Raw genomic sequence first — 22442 nt, 5'->3', positions numbered from 1 at the left:
AGAGATGCACTAGCTCCATGGGCTATGGGTATGGATAGGCACGTTTGAGGTAGGTGTAGAACAGGGATTTGTAACTGGGATAGGTCCATAAAGCGGCTTCAGTTAAATGCACAATGTTTTGTGTACGGATGAGAACATTATTCTGGGGAAATTTTATCATTTAAAGGGGTCCCCAACTTCTTCCTTCCCGGTCACCGAAAAAAAGAAAAGAAAAGAAAGGAAAAGAAAGGAAAGAGAGAGAGAGAGAGAGAGAGAGAGAGAGAGAGAGAGAGAGAGAAAAGAAAGACAAAGAAAAGAAAAGAAAAGAAAAGAAAAGAAAAGAAAAGAAAAGAAAAGAAAAGAAAAGGAAGAAGGTTAAGAAACCTCGTTGCCTGTAATCCTAGCTCTTGGGAGGCCGAGGCGGGCGGATTGCTCAAGGTCAGGAGTTCAAAACCAGCCTGAGCAAGAGCGAGACCCCGTCTCTACTATAAATAGAAAGAAATTAATTGGCCAACTGATATATATATATAAAAATTAGCCGGGCATGGTGGCGCATGCCTGTAGTCCCAGCTACCCGGGAGGCTGAGGCAGAAGGATCACTTGAGCCCAGGAGGTTGAGGTTGCTGTGAGCTAGGCTGACGCCACGGCACTCACTCTAGCCTGGGCAACAAAGCGAGACTCTGTCTCAAAAAAAAAAATAAATAAAATAAATAAAAAAAAATAAAGAAACCTCGTTGCCTAGGTGCGATGGCTCACACCTGTAATCCTAGCACTCTAGAAGGCCAAGGTGGAAGGATTGCTTGAGGTTAGGAGTTGGAGACCAGCCTGAGCAAGAGCGAGACTACCCCTCCTTAAAATAGAAAAAATTAAAAATAGAAAAAATTAGACCCTGTTTCTACTAAAAACAGAAAAATTAGCCGGTCGTGGTGGCGTGAGCCTGTAGTCCCAGCCCCACTCGGGAGGCTGAGGCAGGAGGATTGCTTGAGCCCAGGAGTTTGAGGTTGCTGTGAGCTAGGCTGATGCCACGGCACTCTAGCCCAGGCAACAAAGCGAGACTCTGTCTCAAAAAAAATTAAAAAAAAACAAACAACTTTGTTGACCCTGGGGCTCCTGAACTCTCTTAGACAAGAGAACCAACAAGAACTGGGGGAAGGACTAAAGCGCTTAACCGAGGAAGAAACAGTGACTTCCAGTCAGTCAGTCGGTGGAGTTTCCCTGGGACTACAACTCCCAGCGATCCCTGCGGCAAAGCCTGAGCTCATTGGTCAGTGGGAAAGACCTGCCTAACGTAACAGAATCAAAAGCCAATAGGCAGAGGACATTTTCGAGCATATCAGAGGACTGAGGGCCGATACTTCCGCTAGCTACTCAGCGTTTGTGCCCAGCGGTCCGGTGTTGGGCAGTGAGACTCAAGGTATTTTGTCTCCACTGCTGGCAGGCATAGCGGGTGTGGGGAGTCTGGAGGTGGGCGGGGAGGGAGGTGGACCAGCGACTCGGGGCTGGGAGGGCAGCTGGGGGCAGGGAGGAGATACAGACGAACCGAGACGATTGAGAGAACCGGGCGGCCGGGTTATGAGGGGCAGGAGGGCGAGGACCGACCGGGTGTGGGTTTAAAGGAGTGAATGTGTTCCCTGTGACTTATGGATGACACTTACGGGAGTATATCCTCAGGAAGTCTTCCGAAATAAAGACAATTCTTTAAGTACAAAGACCGTTATCACAGCGTTACCTATAGCAGGATAAAGTTGATTACAACTAGGTGTCTCGACAGCCAGGAGTTAAGTAGTTCAGTAAATTATGTGACTTCTCTGAGTGCGTATGAAGGAGCTTGTGAAGTTAGTTTATAAAACTTTTAAGTAACTTGGGAAAAGGCTGATATGACACAAATTTGAACCAAAACTATGCATAGCAAAGAGTCTAGAGAGATGTAGTCATAATTTTCCTTGGATGAATGATTTTTTGTGAATTTCTCTTTTTAATTTTTTGCCTTTCTTGGCCTGGCGCGTCGACTGATGCCTGTAATCCCAGCACTCTGGGAGGCCGAGACGGATGGATCGTTTGAACTCAGGAGTTCAAACCTGAGCCTGAGCAAGAGTGAGACAACCCCCCCCTACTAAAAATAGAAAGAAATTAGCTGGACAATTAAAAATATACATAGAAAATACCCGAGCATGGTGGCATATGCCTGTAGTCCCAGCTACTCGGGAGGCTGAGACAGGAGGATTGCTTGTGCCCAGGAGTTTGAGGTTGCTGTGGGCTAGGCTGGCGCGATGGCACTCACTGTAGCCAGGGCAACAGAGTGAGACTGTATCTCAAAAAAATAAAAAATATATATTTTTTACCTTTCTTGTATGTGATTTTCCCCCCAAAATAAGTGTAAAGACATTGAAATTATTTTATAGTGGAAACACAACTTGGAAAATAAGGATGTACCTTTTTTTAAACATATTGGAAATGCTTCAGTTCACCCAAGTCCTTTGATTCTCATTATGAGTTGTTTTTAAGGGAGATTAAAAACATAAAAATTAAATGATCTGAGCTCTAGCTCCTGGTTCTGACCACCTCATCCCTGAACTAATGCAGTGGTATTTTCTCTCTTCAAAACACCCAGGGTTCTTGATTTCAGAAAGCTTGGAGTCTGGGGATTGAGAGAGAACAGGTATATAGTTAGCGTCAGGCAAAATGTAGATCTTTTTAAAATATAGACGATAATTGAGGAATGCCTGAAGATTATCTAAACCTTGGTCCTCTTTGCTCTTTGATCTTTTATAGTGAGGTTCTTCATAGCTTGGTTTTAACTACTATTAACTCAACCCTGTGCCAGTGACTCACAAATCCTTACCTCTTACTGCCTAAGGTACATTGCTACCATGTAGGCATCTTACATGAAGCACATCTGATGTTAAATTTATCACACACTACACACTATTCTCAACTTTGAAGCATATTCTGCCTTCTGTATGGTTATAGGTTCGGCAGTTTCCCAAGATAAAAATCTGGATATCTTTTTTTTCTTCTTAAATAGAGACAGGGTCTCTGTGGCCCAGGCTGGAAATCCTGGGCTCTAGTGATCTCTCCTTAGCTGCCTCCTGAGTAGCTGGGATTACAGGGGTGAGACACCACACCTGGTCCCAGGATGTTATCGTTAATTATTCTTTCTTCTTCACTACTCATATCCTATCTGATATCATTATCTATTCCATCTGCCTTAGAAGTACCTCTTGAATCTGGCCCTCTTTCTTTACTGAAATAGCTACAAACTTGGTTCACTTTCATGTTGTGACATTCAAACTATTTCATAGCCCCTTATTAAACTTGTCAACTTTCTTCTTTCTCAGGTCCATCCTATACATTGTCACATGAATGTGCACTAGATCGCCAAAATTCCAAATTCTTCAGCAGCCCCATTATGATCAGAGAGAGAAAGTTGGAAAGGTATAGTTATATCAATAATATAAGGCCTCAAATACTTTGTTAGATAATATAAGGCCTCAAATGCCTTGTTAAGACCTTTTGAAATAACTTTTTTATACATACTGTAGACTGTGGAGATTCATCAAAGCTTTTTGAGCAGAGGAGCAAAATGATCAGAGCTGTGCTTTTTTAAAAAGATAATTCTGCTCTGGGAGGCCTAGGCAGGCGGATTGCTCGAGGTCAGGAGTTCGAGACCAGCCTGAGCAAGAGCGAGACCCTGTCTCTATTATAAATAGAAAGAAATTAATTGGCCAACTAAAAATATATAGAAAAAATTAGCTGGGCATGGTGGCACATGCCTGTAGTCCCAGCTACTCGAGAGGCTGAGGCAGGAGGATCACTTGAGCCCAGGAGCCTGAGGTTGCTGTGAGCTAAGCTGACGCCATGGCACTCACTCTAGCCTGGGCAACAAAGCGAGACTCTCTCAAAAAAAAAAAATAAAAATAAAAAAAAAAAAGGTAAATCTGCCCAACAACACATAGCATGTAGACTCTTCTGTAAAGAAGAGACTGATATCAAGGGGACCTCTCCTTGTTCTACCCTAATACTAAAGGGAGGAGTGGTCAGGACCTTGGCCAGAACAGGAGCAGAAAGGAATGGAGCACATTTTTGTAAGTATTGTTAGGTTTTTAGAAAAATATGTCAAATTTCTTCTTATTACTAAAGATCAAAATATTAAAATTGATTTTTCTAAAAACCTGAGTAAACTTATTCTCATGTTTGTTTTTCCCTTATTCACAAATCCTTATCTTGTGCTGCCTACCCTCGGCACATCATATACCTTCGTTGACGTTAGACTGAATTTAGTGTCCTAAAATATGTCATATAAATTGATTTTGCTATAATTGGCCCATTAGGAATTATCTCTGTCCAGGAAAATGTATTGTGCATTATTTATCAATAGAAGTCTTTTACAAGTACATAAGTAGATATTAAGGGGAAAACATTTTTTTTTTTTTTTTTTTTTAGGACCTCCAAACTCCAGGAGGAAAACATTTATTATCTTATGTAAGACTGGTGGAATAGAGATTACAGTTTTCTTCATTAGTAATGACAGGGGACTTATTTTTCCATTTAGCAAGCCATTGCAGAAACACTTAATCTGACGTCATGTTTGGAAGCATAACAGACTATTCCTTCTTAATAAAAGATCCTAAGAATAAGGAGAAATTTAACAAGGAGGCATGAGAAATAATTTAGAGATTAAGTTAAAAGCAAATCACCAGTTTGGTAGAGAATCTTTGGATTTAGAATATAAAGACAAAGACAACTTTTTAAAGTTGTCTTTGACACTTACTACCAGTAAAACGGGGCTTGGGAAATGTCCACTGGATTTAACGACAAGGATGGCACTGGTGGCTTGGTTAGAGCTGTTTTGGAGAAGAGATTAGAATGGAGTCCATTTGGAGTGGATTAAAAAGAGTAAGTGGTGAATAAATGGGTGCTGCAAGTTTAGACAATCCTTCAATAATAAGATTAAGCATCACTTTATGTAGTTTATTGACTGTTGTTTTATAAATTGCCTATTGACATTCTTTGGCCATTTAATAATTTAGGAGTGTCTTTTTAACTGATTTATAAAAGCTCTTTATAAAGTATGTTTTTTAATTTAAATCTTTTTCTCTTCTCTCAATTACAAATAGACTATTTGAATACATGCTTGTAAAAAACTTTTTTTTCAAACAATACAGAAAATTTTTTTGAGACAGTGTATCTGTCACTGGGGCTAGAATGCAGTGGTATCATCTTAGCTCACTGCAACCTCAAACTCCTGGGATTGAGCCATCCTCCTGCCTCAGCCTCCCAAGTAGTTGAGACTACAGGCATGAGCCACCACGGCTAGCTTTCTATAGAGACAAAGTCTCATTCTTGCTCAGGCTGGTCTTGAACTCCTGTCCTCAAGTAATCCTCCTGCCTGATCTTCCCAGAGTGCTAGGATTACAGGCATAAGCCAGCCTTTGTTTTTTTAAATTAGAGACAGAGTCTCATTCTGTTGCTCACGTGCGGTCATAGCTCACCATAACCTCGAGCTCCTGGGCTCAAGCTATCCTCCAGTCTCCGCCTCCTGAGTAGCAAAGACTGCAGGGACAAACCACCATGCCTAGCTAATTTTTTATTTTTATTTTTATTTGTTTTTGTGAGACAGGGTCTCACTCTGCCACCCAGGCTAGAGTGCAGTAGTGTCATTATAGTTCACTGCAAACTCGAACTGAGCTCAAGCCATCCTCTTGCCTCATCTGTCCGCGTAGCTGGGACTACAGGAATGTGCCACCAAGCCTGGCTAAGTTTTTAAAAATATTTTTGTAGAGATGAGGTCTTGCCATGTTGCCCAGGCTGGTCTCAAACTCCTGGCCTCAAGTACTCCTCCTGCCTTGGCCTCCCAAAGCACTGGGATTAAAGACATGAGCCACTGCCTGGCCCTTTTTCTACATATTTACATAAATATACACTCGTTTGTATAGATTACAGAGGATTTTTTCCTTTCTTTTTTTGTTTTTGTTTTGTTTTTTTGAGACAGAGTCTCACTTTGTTGCCCAGGCTAGAGTGAGTGCCGTGGCGTCAGCCTAGCTCACACCAACCTCAAACTCCTGGGCTCAAGCAATCCTACTGCCTCAGCCTCCCGAGTAGCTGGGACTACAGGCATGTGCCACCATGCCCGGCTAATTTTTTCTATATATATGTTAGTTGGCCAATTAATTTCTTTCTATTTATAGTAGAGATGGGGTCTCGCTCTTGCTCAGGCTGGTTTTGAACTCCTGACCTCAAGCAATCCACGCCACGGCACTCACTCTAGCCTGGGCAACAAAGCAAGACTCTGTCTCAAAAAAAAAAAAATATTGCTATGTTAAAAACATGATAGTTTTGTTAATTAGATTTTCGCATTTAATTTCATAAGATTTTAATCTTTATATACACTTATAGTATTATATATAATTTTTTACATAATCTATTTGCAAAAAGGATTTGAGGCATCTAGCCTGAGCAACAAAGTGAGACTCTGTCTCAAAAAAAAAAAAGAAGGATTTGAGGCAGCCATCTGCTGTATTGATCTATGTTATTTTCTCCATGAGTAGCATCATAGTGGAGCTACATCCAAAAATTATAATTACAGTCCCGAAATTATAATTACTCCCAAAATGTTGGGATTATAGGTGTGAGCCACTATGCTTGGCCTATTAAGTGTTTTCAATGTGGTAGGCATTGTAACTGTGCAGATTAATAAATAGAAGGAAATAAGGCTGGAGAGATGGGTCCAGATTAGGAAGGGCTTTGAAGGCCAAACTGAGAAATTAAGGCTTTATCATAGAGGGAAGGGGAGCGTGGGCAATATACATAACCTTAACATTTGTACCCCCATAATATGCTGAAGTAAAAAATAATAAAAATAAAAGATACTCCAATTTAGAGTAAAATTAAAAAACAAAAACAATGCTGCTACTTTCCAGTTTTCATTGCCCATCAGATGTATTGTATCTATCTAAGATTACAGAATTTGAGAAAGAAAATATTTGTTCATTTAAGATATCAACTGTATTTGCTGAGTAGACTATTGTGGACATCAAGAAATTTAGAATTATTTGTCTAGACATGTTAACTGAATAAATGTGCTAGAAAAAAATCTCTGTCATCATTTAAAACTATTGACTTTGTTTATGTAGATTTAAAATATGCAGTGAGAAATTTTATCCCAAGTATCTGTAGAGCTTTCTTTTTTTTCTTTTTTTGGAGACAGAGTCTCACTTTGTTGCCCAGGCTAGAGTGAGTGCCGTGGCGTCAGCCTAGCTCACACCAACCTCAAACTCCTGGGCTCAAGCAATCCTACTGCCTCAGCCTCCCGAGTAGCTCGGACTACAGGCATGCGCCACCATGCCTGGCTAATTTTTCTATATATATTAGTTGGCCAATTAATTTCTATTTATAGTAGACAAGGGTCTCGCTCTTGCTCAGGCTGGTTTCGAACTCCTAACCTCAAGCGATCTGCCCGCCTCGGCCTCCCAGAGTACTAGGATTACAGGCGTGAGCCACCACGTCTGGCCTACATGGCACATATTAACTATTTCATTGAACAGCATGGCTATGAGCAGTGGGTAACCTCATCATTTTTAAGCTGACGATGTACTTAAAAAAGGGCACTTTGGCCGGGTGCGTGGTGGCTCACGCCTGTAATCCTAGCACTCTGGGAGGCCGAGGCGGCGGATCACTCGAGGTCAGGAGTTTGAAACCAGCCTAAGCAAGAGCGAGACCCTGTCTCTACTATAAATAGAAAGAAATTAATTGGCCAACTAATATATATGGAAAAAATTAGCCGGGCATGGTGGCGCATGCCTGTAGTCCCAGCTACTCGGGAGGCTGAGGCAGAAGGATTGCTTGAGCTCAGGAGTTTGAGGTTGCTGTGAGCTAGGCTGATGTCACAGCACTCACTCTAGCCTGGGCGACAAATCAAGACTCTGTCTCAAAAAAAAAAGGGCACTTTAAGATTGATCTTATACAAGATGGACTGAAGGAGGAAAGACTAATTAGAAGTAGGAAAAATAGAAGATTTGTAGTCATCTGTGTTTAAGGTAATGATGCTCTGATTCACGGTGTTGTTAGTGGGAATAACGAAGGGCTGGATTCAAGAAACAATTCTAAGATTTAATAGGACTTGCTAAGTAAGTAGTTGAGAAGGCAGGAGAAGGAGAAGTCAAACTGAGTCTCTTGTTTTTAGCTTTAGTGAACTTAGAATGAGTGTGTCATTGAGGGAGCTGCTGTTGAGAGAAATTTTTTTCTTTTATACACATTAAGTTTGAAATGAATATGGGCAGGGCTGATATTAGCCATAATGTAAAGGTCGGCATGTATTTGAATGTCGTTGTCTGCTCAGCAAAGAAGCCAGAAGAAGAGATGCAGATCTGAGAGTGGTATACATGGGAGGTGACAATTGAAACCTTAAGAGTGGGTGACATTGGAAGGAAAGGAAAAAGTGATGAGAACTGAGCAACAAACTTTTGGCTCTATCCACATCTAAATAAAAATTGCAAATAAGCTGAATTCCTGCCTATAGGGAAATCACTGGATAAATTATGGTATAGGGAGTAACTTGCAGCTGCTTGAAGGTTCAGGCGGAACTGTATTACTAACTGGGAAAAGTGCCCATGATTTAAAATAAATTAGTAAATAATATATAACATATCATTCCTGTCATGATCATTTGTCATTTTTTGAAAACTCCTTCCTAGTTTGGAGGGAATATCTCTTTGTATGAGAGGCAACACCATTCCCTATTTATTACAGAAGCCTTGGTGGAAGAAATCCTCCCTCTTCTCTTCTCTCCTGGCAGCTAGAGCAAGGGCACTGTGAGCTGGGCTCCACCAGTGAGACATTCCTCTAGGTTCTGAATCTTAAGCTAATTGCTGTTAAGTAAAGGGGTAGTGAAGTTAGATTTACGACAGCCTCAATAGTGGCAGTAGTTTATTCTACTTAGCTTCATTTCGTTCCTGCTTATTTTTGAGCCTGGTTCTTTTAAAAATGTTTTTCCAATTTTTAGAATTGTAGTAAAAAAACACATAATGTAAAATTTACCATCTTAACCATCTTTAAGTGTACAGTTCAGTGGTATTAAGTACATTCATAATGTCGTGTAGCCCTCACCACTATCCATCTCCGTAATTCTTTTTTTTTTTTTCTTTTTAAATAAAATGGCCTGGGCCACAGACCACTGGGGCCCCTGCCAGCCTGGTCCTGCTCCGTAATTCTTTTCATATTGTAAAACTTAAACTCTATATATGTTAAGCAGTAACACCCTATTCCCTTCTCCCAGCTCTTGGCGACCACCATTCTACTTTCTGTCTCTAAGCCTGGCTCTTGCTTGAGCTGCCTTTTTTTGCTTATGTTAGCCAGAGTGGTTTCTGTTGCTAGTACCATTGACTCATACCCCATTTTTTGTTTGAAAGAAAAGCCAGGACATGTAAAATCCTATATGTTTTTCTTTTAACAGTTTAAAAGGCTACACACCACATTGGTTACAATGCTGTTATCAAGGCCTCGAAATTGGAGGGGGAGCAGCTAAAGAGGGGTCTGCATGAGGTGAGAGGAAACGGTTTTGTTGTAGGTGCTTCTGGTTTGTTTGGGTTGCATTGCAAGAAGGATGTACTTCTTTAGGGATTCAAATGCCTGAAAAAAATATTCAGAATGAAAAAATTGAAGCTAATACTTGCCTAACCTACTTTACATTATTGTGAAGGATTGTTGCAAAGATTAAATGCAACAGGGAGTGTGAAAATGTTCTGAAAATTATTAAGTGCTATTTGAAAACAGAAATTGTAATTTTTGAGTGTCATTTCAGTAGAGAGGGTAAAAGCCATTTTGGAAGGAGTTGAGCAATAAGTGCTAATAAAGTCAGAGACATGAATATTAGTTATTCATTGATTTGGCAGTGAAAGGATGAATAGAAATTAGATGATGGAGGAAACTATTCTCGATACCTTAATTGGAAAATTTCCTAACTTAAAAATTGTAAATGCCATAAATACCGACAGTTTCAATCTAGATTCAACAATTATTAACATTTTGCTACATTTGTTTTATCTATCTATATAAAATTTGGTTTTTTGTTAAACCATTTGAAAGCAAGTGGTAGGCATCATGACACTTTACCTGAAGTACTTCAACATGTGTATTTTAACAATAAAGACATTCTCCTACATAACCACAATACCATGTTCACACTTAGGAAAATTAATATCTTCTAATATCCATACCATATTCAGATTTCCCCAGTTCTAAAATATCTTTTTTTTTTTTTTTGTAGAACGTATTTCCTCAATTCAAGATCCAATTAAAATTTATACATTGCATTTGCTTGTTAAAGCTCAATAGTCTCTTTTTTTTTTTTTTTTTGAGACAGAGTCTCACTTTGTTGCCCAGGCTACAGTGAGTGCCGTGGCGTCAGCCTAGCTCACAGCAATCTCAGAGTCCTGGGCTCAAAAGATCCTACTGCCTCAGTCTCCCGAGTAGCTGGGACTACAGGCACTCGCCACTATGCCTGGCTAATTTTTTCTATATATATTAGTTGGCCAATTAATTTCTTCCTATTTATAGTAGAGACGGGGTCTCCCTCTTGCTCAGGTTGGTTTCGAACTCCTGAACTCAAATGATCCCCACACCTCTGCCTCCCAGACAGCTAGGATTACAGGCGTGAGCAATAGTCTCTTAATTTACAACATTCCTCCTGTCCTTTTATCCCTCCACAATACTGACCTATTTTTTTTGTTTTGTTTTGAGTCAGAGTCTCACTCTGTTGCCCCGGCTAGAGTGCCGTGGCGTCAGCCTAGCTCACAGCAATCTCAGAGTCCTGGGCTCAAAAGATCCTACTGCCTCAGTCTCCCGAGTAGCTGGGACTACAGGCACTCGCCACTATGCCTGGCTAATTTTTTCTATATATTTTTAGTTGGCCAATTAATTTCTTTCTATTTTTAATAGAGAAGGGGTCTCGCTCTTGCTTAGGCTGGTCTTGAACTCCTGACCTTGAGCAATCCTCCCACCTCAGCCTCCCAAAGTGCTACCAAGGATTATAGGCATGAGCCACTGTGCACAATACTGACCTTTGAAGAGTCTAAGCCAGTTGTATTATTATAAAATGTCCTACATTCTGGATTTGTCTGATAATTTTTTCATGGTACAAATTTCACTTTTAATCATTTCAGATAACCTTTATCAGAAAGGATGGAGTTGGGGAAAGGAAAACTGCTCAGGACTGGACTGAATGCATTGTATCAAGCAATACACCCAATCCATGGCCTTGCCTGGACTGATGGGAGTCAGGTATTCCTAACGGATTTACAGCTTCACAATGGAGAAGCCAAGTTTGGGAACTCCAAAGTCATTGGACAATTTGAACATGTCTGTGGGCTGTCCTGGGCCCCAGCTGGTCCAACTGACATACCTGCTCTGCTTGCTGTCCGCCACGAGAAGCATGTCACTGTGTGGCTGCTGTGTCCCAGCACTATGGAGACAAGCAAATGGCTGATGTCTCAGACCTGTGAGATTAGAGAATCACTTCCTGTCCTTCCCCAGGGTTGTTTGTGGCATCCAAAAAATCCTGTCCTGACTGTGTTGACTACACAGGATGTTTCTGTTTTCCCTGATGTTCAGTATGACAGTTCCCGGGTAAAAGCAGACATCAGCATACTGAGCCACATTCACTGTGCCTGTTGGACCCAGGATGGCCAGAGGCTGGTGGTGGCAGTAGGCAGCAGCCTGCAGTCTTATATTTGGGACAGTGCTGAAAAGACTCTTCAGAAGTATTCCTTCTGCCCAGTGTTTGAAGTGGACAGCCGCATCTGCTCCATCAGTGCAACTGTGGACTCACAGGTTGCTATAGCCACTGAGCTTCCGCTAGATAAGATCTGTGGCCTAAATGCATCTGACATCTTTGACGTTCCCCCTAATGGTGAAGACCCTAATGGTGAAGACACTTCTATGTATAATTTCCCAGTTACTGGTGACGTGCCCTGTATGGATGAAGGTGCAACTGTTACTGAAACAAATTCTGAAATACCACTTTCTCCTTCATGTTTAGATCCTCTGGACCTCACTGGTATGCAGTTCAGTCAACATAACTCTGAGGGTAGTTCTCTTATTTCTCTAGGAAAAAAGGACTATCTGACAGGAACAGGCCAGGATTCTTCACATTTAGTCCTTGTGACCTTTAAGGAAGCAGTTCCCATGAGCAGAAAAGTCACCATTCCAGGCATTTTGGTTCCTGATCTAATAGCATTTAATCTTAAAGCACAGGTAGTGGCAGTGGCTTCTAACACTTGTAATATAATTTTGATCTATTCTGTCATGGTATGTCCTGTGCCAAGCATCCAGCAAATTCACCTAGAGAATACTGAAAGACCAAAAGGCATATGTTTCTTGACAGACAAATTATTATTGATTTTGGTGGGAAAACGGAAATTCATTGATACAGCATTTCCTCCTTCTTCAAAGTCGGATCAGTATGACATTCATTTGATTGTTAAAGAAGTAATGTTGGAAGAAGAACCTTCAGCAACCTCAAATGAAAGGCAGAGTGCCTACTCTACTTTCAGGGCTCCGTTAAATAAAGCAGATAGAAAACAGTTAATTGAAGGTCTTTCCCCAGATTTTTGTTACCAGAACACAGGGCTCTTCTTAACAGCTAATACCAGTAGTCAGAGTGGAAGTCCTGGAGGAAAGCTTATTGAAGAAATCCAGAGACCTTTGTCCAGCATCTGTGATGGCCCCATAGCCCCAGAGACACTCGACACTAAGCCAGTTACCCAGTCAGAGACACTGCCCAAGCACAACAGCACACCCGACCACACCAGCACACTGGAGCCTACTAGTTTGTCTCAAAGACAGAACTTGCAAAGGGAAAAGGAAACTTCTCAGCTACCTAAGGAAGTGGAAATTTTATCTAGGAAACTCACCGAAATGCAGCAATGTCTTTCTGAACTCACACACTTTCTACATAGTGGGAAGAAACCTTCTTCAGCGTATCCACTCTTTCAGGATCCTCCTTATGTTCACATTGTTTACCAGGTAACCTCTCCTTGGGGAGCTACCTCTGTGTGCAAAGGCTCCTGCAGCCAGTGGGTATTGCAAGAAACGTGTCTTTTTTTTTTTTTTTTTTTTTTGAGACAGAATCTCAGTCTCTTGCCTGTGCTAGAGTGCCATGGCATCAGCCTAGCTCACAGCAACCTCAAACTCCTGGGCTCAAAGCGATCCTCCTGCCTCAGCCTCCCGAGTAGCTGAGACTACAGGCATGTGCCACCATGCCTGGCTAATTTTTTCTATATATTTTTAGTTGATGAATTAATTTCTTTCTATTTATAGTAGAGACGGGGTCTCACTCTTGCTCAGGCTGGTTTGGAACTCCTGACCTTGAGCGATCCACCCGCCTCGGCCTCCCAGAGTGCTAGGATTACAGGCGTAAGCCACTGCGCCCGGCCGAGAAATGTGTCTTGATGAACAACATGGTACTCTAATTGAACTTCAGTGATCTAGGCTTGTTACGTTACAGGCAAGTTGGTGTACCTTTGCAAGTTACTTAGTTGTTATCCTGCCAACCAGATGGGCACACATACTAGTATACACCATGGTTTTATCATGTGCATGGTGTGAAAAAAATGAATGGTTGCACTCTTTCTGGCAATTTATATTTTGGAAACAATATTTCAATCATATTATTTCATTGTGAAAACCTTTTTCTTTTTTTTTCTTTTTTTTTTCTTTTTTTTTTCACAACCCAATACCACATATGAAAAAACCTTTTTCTTATGTAATGGATATACTCTTTCAGTTATAAAAAATGTTATGCTTGGCCCGGCGTGGTGGCTCACGCCTGTAATCCTAGCACTCTGGGAGGCCGAGGCGGGCAGATGCTCAAGGTCAGGAGTTCGAAACCAGCCTGAGCGAGACCCCGTCTCTACCAAAAATAGAAATAAATTAATTGACCAACTAAAAATATATATACAAAAAATTAGCCGGACATGGTGGCACATGCCTGTAGTCCCAGCTACTCAGGAGGCTGAGGCAGCAGGATCGCTGAGCCCCGGAGATTGAGGTTGCTGTGAGCCAGGCCGACGCCACGGCACTCACTCTAGCCTGGGCAACAAAGTGAGACTCTGTCTCAAAAAAAAAAAAAAAAAAAAAAAAATGTTATGCTCATTTAAAATGTTTGTTTTTCCTTTTTTTTTAGAAACAGGGTCCTGCTCTGTCACCCAGGCTGGAGTGCAATGGCACAATCATAGTTCATTGTAACTTCAAACTCCTGGGCTAAAACAACCTTCCTGCTTCAGCCTCCTGAGTAGCTGGGACTACAGGCATGTAACAACGATACCTGGCTAATTTTTAAATTTTTTTGGTAGAGAAAGGGTCTTGCTGTATTTCTGAGGCTGGCCTTGAACTCCTGGCCTCAAGCATTCCTCCCACCTTGGCCTCTCAAAATGCTGGGATTACAGGTGTGAGCCACCGCACCTGGCCCAAAATGTTTTGATGCATCTGTTTATGCATGCATATACAAGCATATAATGTTCTATAAGTGGAATCATATCATACATGTTTTTATCATGGATGCTTTCCTTCTACATCAAATGTGGCCCTGCCTCATCCTCCCCATAACCCATTTTTAACCAGCAGCTTAAAGGGGGTCCTTCCATATTTTCCTCTGCACTCATATAATCCAACACAGATCTTTGTATACATAAATATACAGGTATGCATGGGATGGTTTGTCATCATTTTTACAAAAATGGGGTCATAAGCCTGATGTGCTCCTGTAGTCCCAAACTACTCGAGGCTGAGGTGGGAGGATTGTTTGAGCTCAAGAATTCAAGGCCAGCCTGGGCAACATAATGAGACCCCATTTCTTAAAAAATGGGGTCCCAGCCTGAGCAACACTGAGACCCCGTCTCTACTAAAAATAGAAAAAATAAGCCAGGCATGGTGGCTCATGCCTGTAGTCCCAGCTACTCGGGAGGCTGAGGCAGCAGGATTGCTTGAGCCCAGGAGTTTGAGGTTGCTGTGAGCTAGGCTGACGCCAAGGCACTCACTCTAGCCTGGGCAACAAAGCGAGACTCTGTCTCAAAAAAAAAAACCAAACAAACAAACAAAAAAACTTACATATGTGGGATCTAATTCTGGGTTCTCAATACCATAACTAATGCTTACCTCTTTATAACTTTACCAACACCACACTGATTTTATTACTGTGGACTTATATACATTAGTTTTGAAAGATATTTGCAGTATTAGTATTGAAATCAGTGGTATACTTGCATTATTTCAGGACAAAAAAAATGAAATAAGTGGTAAATAATATATAAATTATTTAAATAATGATGTTTGACCAATTCAAGGATGTAGGCTTTTAAAAGGACCAAATAATAATTTAAAACACTACATTTTAAAAAAAACTATGAAAAATTTCAAATAAAATATTTTTATTATGAAAAATGGTAAACATATGGAAAGACTATATATATAATGAAACCCTATATTTGCATATCACTGTATTTTTTTGTTTTGTTTTGTTTTGTTTTGTTTTGAGACAGAGTCTCGCTTTCTTGCCTAGGTTAGAGTGAGTGCCGTGGCGTCAGCCTAGCTCACAGCAACCTCAAACTCCTGGGCTCAAGCGATCCTCCTGCCTCAGCCTCCCGAGTAGCTGGGACTACAGGCATGAGCCACCATGCCCGGCTGATTTTTATATATATATATATTAGTTGGCCAATTAATTTCTTTCTATTTTTATGGTAGAGACGGGGTCTCGCTCAGGCTGGTTTTGAACTCCTGACCTTGAGCAATCCGCCCGCCTCGGCCTCCCAGAGTGCTAGGATTACAGCCCACCGCGCCCGGCCTCATATCACTGTATTTAACAGTTGTTAACATCTTGCCATAATTGCTTTTTGTGGTGTTCTGTTTTCTAAAGTATTTTAGATAAAGACATCATGCTATTTCATCCTTAAATATTTCAGGATGCTGTTCTAAAATGTAAGCACATTTTCTGTAATAACCACGATACTGTTATCACACCTAATAACATTAAAAATAATTAACTTAATACCATCTAATACCTAGTCCACATTCAAATTCCCCAAATTGTCCCCAGAATGTTGAAATCACTGTTAGATTATTAAAATAGACTAAAACAGATTATTTTATCAAATATATCTTTCTAATTTTTTTGAGACAGAGTCTCGCCCAGGCTTTCTATTTTTAAAACATTTGTAAATGTAAAAATACTGTATTCTTTTGTTTTGTTTTTTTTTTTTTTTTTTTTTTTTTTTTTTTTGAGACAGAGTCTCGCTTAATTGCCCAGGCTAGAGTGAGTGCCGTGGCGTCAGCCTTGCTCACAGCAACCTCAAACTCCTGGGCTCAAGCAATCCTCCTGCCTCAGCCTCCCCAGTAGCTGAGACTACAGGCATGCGCCACCATGCCCGGCTAATTTTTTCTATATATATATCAGATGGCCAATTAATTTCTTTCTATTTTTATAGTAGAGACGGGGTCTCACTCTTGCTCAGGGTGGTTTCGAACTCCTGACCTCGAGCGATCCACCCGCCTCAGCCTCCCAAAGTGCTGGGATTACAGGCGTGAGCCACCGCGCCCGGCCAAAAATACTGTATTCTTAAAGTTAAAAGAAATATGTTTTCTTGCCTTTTCAATTCCTCAGTTTCTTAATTTATAATGACGTAATCCAACCAAGCCATTATTAGTAGTTAATCTCTGGAGGGTAGAATTTTGGGAACTTTACTTTCTGTATTATAAATTTCCATTTTACTTTTTCAATATAGATCATGTTACTTTTCATGAGAAAAGTTCATGAGAACATGTTCATGAGAAAAGTTAACATAAAAAAGCAAAATAATCCAAAGCAAAGACTAGTTTCTCCTATAATTTTAGAAGTTACATTTCATAAGAATTAAGATAAATGAGCCGGGTGTGGTGGCGAGGGCCTGTAGTCCCAGCTGTTCAGGAGGCTGAGGCAGGAGGATCACTTGAGCCTAGGAGTTTGAGGTTGCTGTGAGCTGTGATGATGCCATTGCACTCTAGCTGGGGTGACAGAGCGAGACTGCCTCAAAAATAAACAAGTAAATAAACAATTTACACATGCTATTCTTAACAAATTTTAACTCCATTGCTTCTGCAATCAGTTTAATAACTTTTGTTTTTTATTTGAAGAAACTCCATTATGCAGGTCCTGTTGTTGAAAAAAGAGCGGTGCTTCTCTGCGACGACAAACTAAGGCTCAGTACAGTTCAGCAGACTTTTGGCCTCTCTCTCATTGTTAACTCCATTGCTTCTGCAATCAGTTTAATAACTTTTGTTTTTTATTTGAAGAAACTCCATTATGCAGGTCCTGTTGTTGAAAAAAGAGCGGTGCTTCTCTGCGACGACAAACTAAGGCTCAGTACAGTTCAGCAGACTTTTGGCCTCTCTCTCATTGAAATGCTGCATGGTAGGTTAAATTCAAAAAATGACTCTATGCAATATTGTTCCCACCCTTTTCTATTTTAACTTCCACTGGTAATGAAAGTAAGGGATATCAACCATTCAGTGATTCAGTAGATAGTTAACAAGTATTATTAATTGCCTACTGTATACCCAGGCCTATGAAAGCTGCCAAAACATGGAAAATACACATTCTGACCCTAGGGAGCTTACAGCCTAGCTGGAAAAATTCAACACTCACACGAAAAAAAGTAGAAAAGAGTTACAAAGCAATATACATATAACAACTGAAAGGAAATAACATAAAAACCTTGTGTGTTTCTTTTGCACTAAAACATTAAGATCATAACAGCATTGCAGAATATCTCTTAAGGAGTTGTCATTCTGTTGTGGTACAAACATGGGTCTGTGGAAGACATTCCCACATGGCAAGGGACGGAATCATGCCCACGTTCATCAGATGTGGAGCATGGTGGTTTTCCGTTTTCTTTTTTGAGACAGAGTCTTACTCTGTCACCCTGGGTAGAATGCAGTGGTGTCATTGTAGCACACAGCAACCTCAAACTCCTGGGCTCAAGCGATTCTCTTGCCTCAGCCTCCTGGATAGCTGGGATTACAGGTATGCACCACCACATTTGGCTAATTTTTCTAATTTTAATAGAGACGGGGTCTCACTCTTGGCTCAGGCTAGTTTCCAACTCCTGAGCTCAAACAGGCCTCCTGCCTAAGCCTTTTTAGTGCTGGGATTACAGGTGTGAGCCACCTCGCCCAGCCTTCATGGTAGTTTTCTTATGTCTCACTCATTTAACAGTAGCCACCACATTGAACATAAAATATTGTTTTACTTTTTACTCTTAACATTGCATCATTAGCATTTTTCTAACACATGCATTTTTTTTTTAACTGTCACCAGGCTAGAGTGCAGTGGCCTCATTGTAGCTCAAACTACTACAACCTCAAACTCCTGGGCTCAAGCAATCTTCCTTCCTCAGTCTCCTGAGTAGCTGGTACTATTAGGCATGTACCACCACACCCGGCTAACAGGGTTTGTCTCTTGCTCAGGCTGGTCTCAAACTCCTAAGTTCAAGCAATCCTCCTGCCTTGGCCTCCCAGAGTGCTAGGATTACAGGCGTGAGACACCATGCCTGGCCGACACATGCATTTTTGATACGGCTTCATAATTGTCATTTTTACATTTTAAAAGTTCTTTTTTTTTTTTTTTTGTAAGAGATGGGGTCTCAGTATGATACCCAGGCTGGACTTGAACTCCTGGGCTCAAGTAATCCTCCCACTTCAGTTTCCTGAGTAGCTAGGACTATAGGTGTGAGCCATTATACCTCATAATTGTCTTTTTTTTCTTTTTTGAGGCAGAGTCTCACTTTGTTGCTCTGGCTAGAGTGCCGTGATGTCAGCCTAGCTCACAGCAACCTCAAACTCCTGGGCTCAAGTGATTCTTCTGCTTCAGCCTCCTGAGTAGCTGGTACTATAGGCATGCGCCACCATGCCCGGCTAATTTTTTTTTCTATATATTTTTAGTTGCCCAATTAATTTCTTTTTATTTATAATAGAGATGGGGTCTCGCTCTTGCTCAGGCTGGTTTCGAACTTCTGACCTTAAGCAATCTGCCCGCCTCGGCCTCCCAGAGTACTAGGATTACAGGCGTGAGCCACCTCGCCTGGCCCATAATTGTCATTTTTAATGGGTGGGGTTAAAATTGCATTCTGGGGTGTGCCATATTTTACTTTGCCATATTTTCTTTGACATTTAAATTATTCCCAATTTTCCACCATTATAAATAACACTAAAAAAAGTTCTCTGCATATTTTATGTGTTATTATTGAGAGTATAGATTTTAGAAGTGAAATCACAGGATCAAAATGTGACACGTATTAGACTTGAACAAGAGAAGGTCCAAGCATGTGTTATGCTAGTGGCCCCTAGGTTACCATGGAATAAACATTCAGGTTTATCTGGGCTACCCAAGTCTAGCTCTAGTCAGCTTAGTCTCCTTGGTGGCTAAAGGTTGGTATGGATCTACAGAATAGTGAATGTTCCTTTGCAGAGTAGCTATTCCCAAATCCACATTGTTTCTGGAGAAACTGGTGAACAGCATATAGATAAGGTAGGGACCCTCTACACACAAGCCCTAGTGCATGTGTGCACACATGCACTCACAAGCTTGTATGCTTAGCACTAAATAATAAATGCCTACCTTGGGTGGAAATGTTATGTCCCTTAGCTATGCCTAAGTGACTAACTTTGAGTGGGTATCAGCCATCAGTATCCCCTTCCTGTTATATAACCTGACCCGAAGTAATAGTCCTTTCATCTACCCATTTTCCATAAAATCTTATGAGGATCAGGTTCAATATCACCAACTACTGTATTTCTGTACTAAACAAACAAACAAACAAAAACCCCAAGAAAACATTTTGGCTTTGCAAAGTGGCTCACACCTGTAATCCCAATACTTTGGAAGGCTCAGGAGGGAGAATTGCTTAAGGCCAGGGGTTTGAGATCAGCCTGGGCAACATAGAGCGACCTTATCTCTATAAAAATTTTTAAAAATTAGCTGGGTGTGGTGGCATGTGCCTATAGTCCTAGCTAATCAGGAGGCTGTCAGAGGATCGCTTGAGCCCAGGAGTTGGAGGTTGCAGTGAGCTATGATTGCACCACTGTACTCCAGCCTGAATAGCAGAGCAAGACCCTGTCTCAAAAAAACAAAACAAAACAAAAAAACCATGAAGCATAATTGTAGTCATATTTTTCTTTATACAATAAGATAAGATATCCTAAATTGCCTTTGCATTTATTTTACTTTACAGACTCCCACTGGATCCTTCTCTCTGCTGACAACGAGGGCTTTATCCCATTAACTTTCACAGCCACACAGGAAATAATCATAAGAGATGGCAGCCTGTCCAGGTCAGATGTCTTCAAAGACTGTTTGTCTCAGCCTGGATCCTCTGTCTTCTCTTAAAGTCTTTAAAGACCTTACTGTCCAAAATTTAGTTATCACTGGCTGTTCTAACCACTTAGCCAGTATGGCCTGGTATCTGTTTGCCGAGCAAACAGATACCAGGCCATACTCTACACAGCAGAGCATTTGCTGTGTAGCTCTTCAGGATGAGACTGTTACAAAACAAGGTCTGTTTTCCACTGTGAACTCTCGGCAGTGAGATTCGCACTGCCGTCAGTGTCAGATGGGGCACTTGCCGTGGTTTGCTCTGCGGCTTTCCCCCCTTTTCCCCTGGGCTGAGGCTCACTCCTTCGATGGCTCAGAAAGTGCTTGTTTATGTATTCATGACTGTGTGGTTTTATCTAAGGGCAGAATTCCCAGAACAAAACAATATTATGGTGCCATATGGATTGTTTTATGGTTTCTCTGAGGCTTTGTGTTCCTTGCCCAAAGCTGTGTTGAAGTTGTCTTAGGAGCACTTAAAAGATAGCCTCAGCATTGTTAGAGGTCTATTTTTCAGCTTAAAGAGGTTAGGAAGTGCTGCTGGAGAGCATATGCTCCAGAATGTGCTTTTAACCTCAAAACCAGCAGGAATCAGCAAAGCCCAAAGGAAGACAAAAACCCACTGACTTTTGCTCCCAGGGCTACCTGGAACAGGAAGTAGCTCTGATGTCATCTGACCTCCCAGGATTTACACCTATCCCTCTTGCCTCCTTAAAAAATTCTGGCTGACAGAGGTCCAGATACTCTTAAAAACTAGCCCTGGATAAATTTTGAATGAAATTTCAAGTAAATGTAACCCCTCTGGGCTCTCTCTGCCTGAGGTTGTGCTGATGCTACTAATACACTGTCAAGCACAGGCAAGGCCGAAGGCGTGATTTTGTAATATTGCCACTCATGATTTTCTACCCAAAGTGCTTTTTTTTCTTTCTGTTTTGGGATCATAAAAATTTCCTATTTTTCTCCTAGTAGTCACCTCCATTGATTAACTTGTCACTTTAATTTTGATATTTTTCTTGTCCCTACTTTCCAGCCTTAAGAGACCAGCATAGAATCTGTGAAAGTATTTCAGAAAGTTGGAAATTTCACTGAATCTGAGGTAGTTCTAAAAAGTACCAGTTTATTATAGTTATGGCCTAAAGTACCAGTTTAGTGACAAGAGTCCCGATTACCTTCAGATGGACACACCAGTTCTCTCACCGCCTTTGGACAGAACACAGATTTCAGTTACTGCAGCATAACGGGTTGATCAGTGGCTAGACAGAGCCCATCTGCAGATAAATTATTTCAGCCATAGAAGCTGCATGAGCACATATGTTTCTTTTCGTCCCCCTTTCCTTGAAAATGATCTAGAAAGAAAATATTTTGTACCCTTGGGGACTGCTGTCTGTTCCAGTTTATGCAGATGGAGCTGGGCTAGGAACGACGTGAGGGCCCATTTTGTGGTTCAAATGCATTAGACAGCGGCTGGCCTAATGGAAGGGGAGGCCGGTGTCTGTCATCAGCTGCCGGAGAGTGATAGCTGAGGACAATCTGAGGCCTGGCTCCATTTGCAAAAGAAGTGTCTGGGGTGCGATGAAATCACAACTGTCTTGAAGCCTGGAGAGGGGGCTAGGGGGTCCTTGAGTAGGATCAGTGTGGGTGCCTGAAGGTGTACGTTATAATCTCCATTTCTCAGGTCAAAATCCTGTGAATGAGTCTTCAATAAAATCATGAATGCTTATTGTGGCTGTTTTGAATCTTTTGATAGCATTTTCTAGGTGATTATTGCTGGTATAGAGAAATGTTGTTGATTTTATATATGTGTATGTTGTCTTTGTATTTCTTCTTCTGGTAGACAGTACAGAGTTATAAATGGTTTCTTTTTTTTTTTTTTTTTTTGAGACAGAGTCTCACTCTGTTGCCTGGGCTAGAGTGCCATGGCGTCAGCCTAGCTCACAGCAACCTCAAACTCCTGGGCTCAAACAATCCTGCTGCTTCAGCTTCTAAAGTAGGTGGGACTACAGGCATGTGCCACCATGCCTGGCTAATTTTTTCTATATATTTTTAGTTGGCCAATTGACTTCTTTCTATT

General features: G+C 41.2%; 1 protein-coding gene across 1 annotated transcript; it reads left to right on the top strand.

The window, feature by feature from the left end:
- The first annotated feature begins 1305 nt into the window (after window positions 1–1305).
- On the top strand, window positions 1306–22091 carry WDCP (WD repeat and coiled coil containing). Its single transcript, XM_076000584.1, is given in 6 exon segments — window positions 1306–1393; window positions 3318–3414; window positions 11139–12999; window positions 17140–17416; window positions 20235–20374; window positions 20376–22091. Coding segments are annotated over 4 exon segments (2472 nt in total). The 5' UTR covers window positions 1306–1393; window positions 3318–3414; window positions 11139–11157; the 3' UTR covers window positions 20589–22091.
- Window positions 22092–22442: the final 351 nt, after the last annotated feature.

This window comes from Microcebus murinus, chromosome 3, assembly GCF_040939455.1.
Source record: "Microcebus murinus isolate Inina chromosome 3, M.murinus_Inina_mat1.0, whole genome shotgun sequence".
In the NCBI taxonomy this organism is placed as follows: Eukaryota; Metazoa; Chordata; class Mammalia; order Primates; family Cheirogaleidae; genus Microcebus; species Microcebus murinus.
The sequence above is the reverse complement of the archived record's forward strand: the minus strand, read 5'-3'. Positions and strand labels throughout refer to the sequence as shown.